General features: G+C 58.6%; 1 protein-coding gene across 1 annotated transcript; it reads right to left on the bottom strand.

Annotated features, from left to right (window-relative positions):
- Positions 1-472: 472 nt before the first annotated feature.
- SELENOW (selenoprotein W) lies at positions 473-4,749 on the bottom strand. Its single transcript, XM_045989425.1, has 6 exons — positions 4,519-4,749; positions 3,049-3,073; positions 2,893-2,946; positions 2,642-2,716; positions 2,447-2,545; positions 473-863 (listed from the first exon to the last, which is right to left on the bottom strand). Exons 1-5 carry the CDS (start codon positions 4,563-4,565, stop codon positions 2,465-2,467), a joined length of 282 nt encoding a protein of 93 aa, XP_045845381.1. The 5' UTR covers positions 4,566-4,749; the 3' UTR covers positions 473-863; positions 2,447-2,464.
- Between the last annotated feature and the right edge of the window lie 2,014 nt (positions 4,750-6,763).

Here is a 6,763-nt window from a genome sequence, read left to right as displayed (position 1 = left end):
CAAACCAGCACAGAGAGACAGCATGATGGCTGACCATGGGGTCCTCAGCAAGTTTCGTCCGCCGCCGAGGACGACATCCACTCACCTTTCTCTACCAGGGGCTAATCCACCTCAACTATTTCCTAATTCCAAAGTCAAGGGCAGAAGCCCATTCAGGATCCCAGTCCCCTGGTTGGTGGGCTCAGCCCTGTGACTTGCTCTAAGAGCCAACAGAACAGAGCATGGAAAGCACCCTCTGGGCTCTGAAGGTGGTGACCGAAGCCGGCTCTGCTATCCCAGGACTCCCCTGCTTTCTGTCCCATCGCTGCTGGAGTCACCAACCCACCCAGATGCGGAGGAAGGGGGCGAGCCCTGGCTCTCATGGGAGCCCCGTCATCATGGGCTGAAATCAGTGCCCCCCATCGCCCACCTCGAGCTCACACACTGACGCCCAGGTTCCACGAGCAAAATGTAAACTCGCAGACACGTTCCATTAAACTCACCCAATGTTTAATGAATACTGAACCGCTGACAAGTCTGCCGAAATCTGCAACTCACTCACCCGTATCTCTCTCGGCCCCCACCCCCGAGAAGGAAGCCCGGAGCAAGACCACCCCAAATGCCAGAGAGTAGCCAGGGGGCTGGGGGATGCGGGGAACGGGTGAGGAGAGGAAGGAACAAGGCAGGGTGTGAAGTTACACTCCCGGGGGGCACACATGCGTGCGCACACACACACACACACAGAGGCAAGGACCAGGGGCGTCAGTCTCGGCCCCCACTCAGCGGCCGCAGGGACATCAGGGAAAGACCAGGCGTCCGTGAGACATTTCAGTCCTTCCCGTCATGAAGCGTCTGCCACCGGGGGCTGGGCCAAGGTCACTGGACTGTGCAGAGAGGAGGTGGGGGAGGGGTGAGTTTATAGGAACCAAGACCAGTGAGGACCCCATGATAAAGGAAGACAGACAAGCGATGGGCAAAATGCAGTCCCAGGGAGAAACCGAGGCACGAGGACAATGGGATGCCCGTGAGACAGAAGCTGTAATCCAACCGGCAACGTGGGCCAAGACTTCGTTCTTAGCAAATCTGGGGGTGGGGATGTGCTGCTGGGCGGCCACTAGCAGAAGTGAGCGTACACGTGTCACCTGTGCCCCACGGGGACACAGCTCTCCGGACAAGCTGCCCACTGAAATGGGGTTTTGGGATGCCCGCGCCAGCTGCAAGCCCCAGAAAGACCTCATCATGGCCCCCGACCCACAAGGAGGACCCGCCTGGCCTCCAGCTCCTGGAAGGGGGGGGATCTCAAAGCACTGGGAATGGAATGTCCTGCCTGGGCTGCACCCCGGTTCACCTGGGGCCCTGGGCGATGGTGTCCAGCTACGCTACTGACATGATCTACAGTGGGGGCCTTGGACCACAAGGTAGCAGCTCCTGCTTCTGGAGGGGCCAGAGGCCAAGGTCAACCGGGGAGGGCGAGCTTCCCTGTGGTGATAGTCCAACCACGGGGACAATGAGGTGTCCTGGTCCCGCCGCATACCTCTCCTCTTCACTGACTTTCATGGCTACCCCGCTGCTATGATCATCGTTCCACCCCTGTAACTTGGTGAGTCCCGAGTGTCCTTCTAGCAAATCCCTGAACCCAAGGGTGGTCTTAGGGACCCCAGAAACTGCACCCACAAAACATGCAATCAAGATCCACTGCTCCCTCTCTCCGTTCCCTAATGTTAAGTCCCATGTTTGCTCATGTGGGAGGAAGCATCCACTGATGGCCCTCCCTGGAACCCCAGGCGACCGCAGGCCCGATGCCAGGAGCCACCTGTCAGTTCCCATTTCCGGCTTGAAGAACTGAAAGCACCGCCCCCACCCTCACAGCCCCCAGCACGAAACTGAGTCAGCTCAAGCCACTTTGGAATTACATAATTCTTGACTTTCTCTGTGTAGGGGAGGCCTCCTTTCATTTCAGAGCTGCACAGGAGGCAGGATGCTACTCTGTATCACATTAATTCAATATTCGCGTTCAAGTTCACGGCGAAGGTGACCTCACTCTGCTCTGCTAAAGGACTCTAGGAAACGGAACTTGAGTTTCAAGCATTTGAAAACCAGTTTTCTGGATCCAAGTCTCCTGGGGACAGGAAATTGGGTCCATTGTATACTGGGACGGAAGGTGGGGAGTAAGGACTGATGCTCAAAGAGAGAGAAGGGAGAGTGCTTCCAGGCTCTCGGGCATCGGGAGCCAGAACCTGGTTCTGGAATGGGCTAGCATGGGGCACCCAGTTTTGGGGGGGGGGGGCTCATCTGGAACACACTGGCTTGGAAACGGGAAATCAGGCTCAGGAAGTTCTGAAAAGCAGTTCCGTGATCCGGAGAATAATACGGACAACGCTACCCATTCTGGATGGTATTGGGTTGGAAACGAGTCTTAGGTTCGGGGTACATGGACCACACTGTGTACAAGGCGGGACCCCCTCACCTCTGCCTTCAGGGCACATTAGCCCTGAGCCAAGGCGGCCTTGACGGCGGCCACCAGCTTCAGAAACTTGCTCTCCGTGTCCACATAGCCATCACCTCTCTGGGGAGTGGAAGAAGAGGGAAGCGGTGAGATCCCAATGCCCAGCCAGCCTGAGAGTAAGATGAGAAGGATGGATGGACAGCCAGCCAGCCATACCTTCTTGGAGTGAACCAACTTCCCGGCTACCATCACTTCAAAGAAGCCGGTGGCCTGGGGAGTCCCCTCGCCGCACTGGGGAGAGAGATGATGTTGGAAGGGTGGAGCGGCCCACCTGGGGACACCGGCACCAAGGGGGGAAGGGTGGGGCTGGCCCGAACCACCTGAGATCCTGGGATCCCACCCCCTCTGGGCTGGGGGACACATAAGGAGACCCATCTCTGATTCTCGTCCCCACCACCAAGACTCACGATGTCCAGGCATCCTGGGAACTCATCTTCTAACTTCTTCTTGAGCTGAAGATACTGAAGGAGGTGCGGGGGTCAAAACAGGGTCAACACGGGCCATGCCGGTAGCCCTCCTCCCTCATCTCCCAGGGACGCCCTGGGGCTGGTCAGTCTGCTTACCTTGGACTTGTAGCCTCAAGCGCCACTGGTGGGAGGGAGTCCAAGAGAGTGGGTTCCAGGGGAGAGAGAGAGATGATGGGGATCCAGGAAGAAGAAGGATGTGGGGGGAAGAGGCAGGTGGGTGGTGGGAGGAGACATAAAGGGAATGGGAAGGGGGCCCAGAAAGACATGAAGAGGAACGCAGACAGACGACAAAGCCAAAGAGGGGACAGAGAAAGGAGAGGTCAGACACACAGAGAATGTTGGCAGCGGCACAGGGACAGGGAACAGGAGGCGGACACCCACACACCCACACAGAAAACGGACACCCAACAGAGGAGCCAAGCGACAGACAGGGGGCGCAGAGCAAGGGGGTGACAAGGAGAGACCACAAGTATGAGACACAGGCGGGAGAAAGGAAACAGAAAACGGGGTTAGGATGAGAACCAGAGAAACAGCATCTCCACCCACAGCCCGGGGAGAAGGTGTCCTGAAAACCTTTACTCCTGGATTCCCAGGTCCTCCCAGTCCTGAGGCCAGAATCCAAACGCCTCCCCAACCCCCACAGCAGGCTATTTCAGGAGTGGAGTCTGGCACAGGCCTCCTGGGGACCTCAAAGTATCACTCCACTCTCTGTTTTGCGGAGGGTGAGGGGACATTTCTAACGCGCGCCGGCAGATCTCAGCCTTTCAAAACCAGCCGCTGCCCCAGGGCATTTGACTCACGCTGGGACATGACCGCCCCCCCCCCCCCACCCAATAACGAAGATGGAGCGAATATTCTCCTGCAAGCACTTTCTGGGAGGAGAAATGTGCGGAACGTGCATTTACTAGGCGCCCACAGGCAGGCCTGCCTATGCAAATAGGGCGGGGGGATGTGTGGGTACGGAGTAGTCAACGACAAAATCCCCTGTCCACTCGGGACGTTTTCACGCTAGCGGGGAAGCTGGATCAAACGTGCACTCCCTCCGCGGTCCCTACCGAGATCATTCTCCCTCTGCAGATGGGGAAACCCAGGCCCGAAAGAGAGGAGGGTTACTAACGACGGGCACCCCCAGTCTTCATTCCTTTCAAACCCACGCTGGAACCTTCTCGAACCTTCCCGACTCTCGCCGTCCCCACCCCATGACTGTTCATGGTACTGGGGGAGGGGAAGCCTAAACGTTCAGAGAGGTTCCGCTCCCGTTACAAAAGTGACCCCCACCCCCGGCTGCGCAAACGGAGCCCCCCAGAGTCGGGTGTCTTAAATGGCCTCACACGTGTCTCGGTTCCACCTTCGGAAACCTGAGCGGTCCTGATGCCACGCACTGGGGAGATGGACCAACGCCCTTCCTTCGCGCCAGTCCCCTCACGCCCACCCCACCCAGGGGACCCCTTTTCTCGAGAAGGGAGCCCCCTGGGTCCAGCCCCCAGTCCCCAGGGCCCAGCACCGTCGGGCCGAGGAGGGGTCCGGGCGGGGATCGCGGAGGGGGCTCCCGGCCGTCGTGCTTACCAATAAACGACTCGGATGGCGAGGGCCATGGCTGGGGACCGCAGCATGGGCGGGACGCAGACAGCACCCCACCTGCGGCTGGGACGGACGCACTCCGCGACTCGGGACCGCCGCACAAAGGTTGTTACTCGGCTTTCCACGGCGCGAACCAACGCGGGGGGGAGCGGGGACGGCGGGGCGCGGCGGGCCCCCACGGCGGGAGGGCAGGGACCTTGTCGCCCGCCACCCTGAGCCCCCACGCAGTCTCTTCCCTTCCCCCGCTGAGTCAGGCCGCATCCGACAGAAGCCCTCGGGGAAGCCTCTGCGCGACCCCTCCCGGCCCCCCCTCCGGGCAAGAATGGTACGGCCCCGCAGGGCGGGGTTCGGGACCAGCGGATCCGCAAAGACAACGGAATTGCAAAGGAGGGTCGTGGTTTTCCAGTGTGGGCCGCGAGGGGGCGGCTCTCGGGCCCCTTTTCTCCCTGGGAGCGGGTGGGAGGGCCGAGGCCGAAAGCACTGGGGGTGCGCAGGGGCCCGCCCGGGAGGCCCAGGTTTCCTGCGAGCGCTGCAGGGCCACCGCTGCGTGATGCGGGCAGGGTCGCTGGACCGGGCGCCGCCTGAGCGGCGAGCGAGGGGTTCAGGAAAGTGCTGGAAGCGGGCAGCTAGCTAAGGGATTCATTAGAGCGTGGGCGCCTCTCCGAGCCTCAGTTTCTCTGTCCGGAAGATGGGCGTAATCGCCTTCAGGGACGACTCATTCATTTACCAAATATGTAGGGCGGGCCCATCAGCAGTCCGCAATGAAAATATAGACAGAATCCCTTTCCTACTGGGAGTGATTTAGCCTGCGGGCTGGAGGAGATAAGGGGGTTGGTGAGCGAGTGCCTGGCACGTGCAGAAGGCTGAGTGAAGACCAGCTCAGCTGAGCTCTTCCTGCCCCCACTTCTGTCTCTGCCTCCTGGTCCTTGGTCCTCACTTGCTCTAACCCTGGCTCAGGGGGGATGGCAGACAGGGTAAGTTCCACTCCCCCTCTGTTGTGTGACTTATGATCCCCCTGGTCTTGGAAGGATAATAATGAGCCTGGAGTACAGAGCACCCAACAGGGCTGGGTACAATCAGTGGCCCCTAAACAGAGATCTTCCAGAGCCGTCAGAACAAACACCCAAATCTTGGCACCGTCTGCCCCTGTCTGGTCCCATCCTTCCCTCCTTGCCCCATCTCCCAGTGCCCTAGCCACACCAAATCACCGTAATCCCATTGTTGGGTCCCCAATGTTGGGTCCCCCAGTAATGGGTCCATGGTCAAAGGAGCGAGACTGATACAAAGCGAAGGTCAAGCAAAGCTTTATTTCGCACCAAGCATCAAGAATGAAACCGACCGTCAACCCTCCCTGCTTTCCACACTAGCTTTTAAGGGCAAAGGCCATGTGCTTAGACCTGGCCACGCACAGGTGGCCAATGAGATTGTAACACACAGAGAAAGCTGCACGGTCATGCTAGGTCACACATAAGTGACCAATTGAATTACAATTCACCCCATAGTAGCTATTTGAAGTAGCCTATCACCTTACTCAGAATTGTCGCCCAAAAGGTGGGGCCCACACTCCTTCGTAGCTAGGGAAACAGTATGTGCGCTTACTGATTGGATGTCTCCACCCGACCCGACTCATCCCTGCATTCCGGCGTTCTCTCCACCTGACCTGACCCACCCTTGTATTTGGTGTATTTGGGCTTTGTTACCTGGGACTGGTTTCCCGGACTTGCTTTTAAGTAAGTTCCCGGGGCCGGGGTTGGGGGTGGGGGGGCAGGGTCAGTTTAAGTTTTCCTGCATAAACAACAAAATGGCTGTTCAACCAAGGTGGAGCCGCTCTGGCTAAATAGACCCTTACACCCATCTCAGACCTCACGTGCTTTCCTGCCTCTCGGCCTTGGCACATGCTGTTTCTACCCTCTCCCGCTGCCAGAGTCCCGCTCATTCGCCAGGAATCAGCTCCAATGTACTGTTGACAGCTAGACCCCAGGACCTGACCTTGACTGCCCACCTGCTGGTGCTCATCGACCTTTGTTCCCCATTTTTTCTTAAGCTCCTCTTTTCAGCTTGTCTCTTAACTCAGGCAGGTGGAAAGCAAAGCCACTCCACCAGCCATAGCAACTGCCCTAAAAAGATCTCCAGACGCCCCCAGACCACCCTGGGGTGGGGTTAAGCTCCCCAGACTCACACCTGAGCAGATGGTCGGAGGATGGAGTGATCCCTAAAATGACAAGTACCT

Source organism: Meles meles, chromosome 19, assembly GCF_922984935.1.
Source record: "Meles meles chromosome 19, mMelMel3.1 paternal haplotype, whole genome shotgun sequence".
Taxonomy (NCBI): Eukaryota; Metazoa; Chordata; class Mammalia; order Carnivora; family Mustelidae; genus Meles; species Meles meles.
The sequence above is the reverse complement of the archived record's forward strand: the minus strand, read 5'-3'. Positions and strand labels throughout refer to the sequence as shown.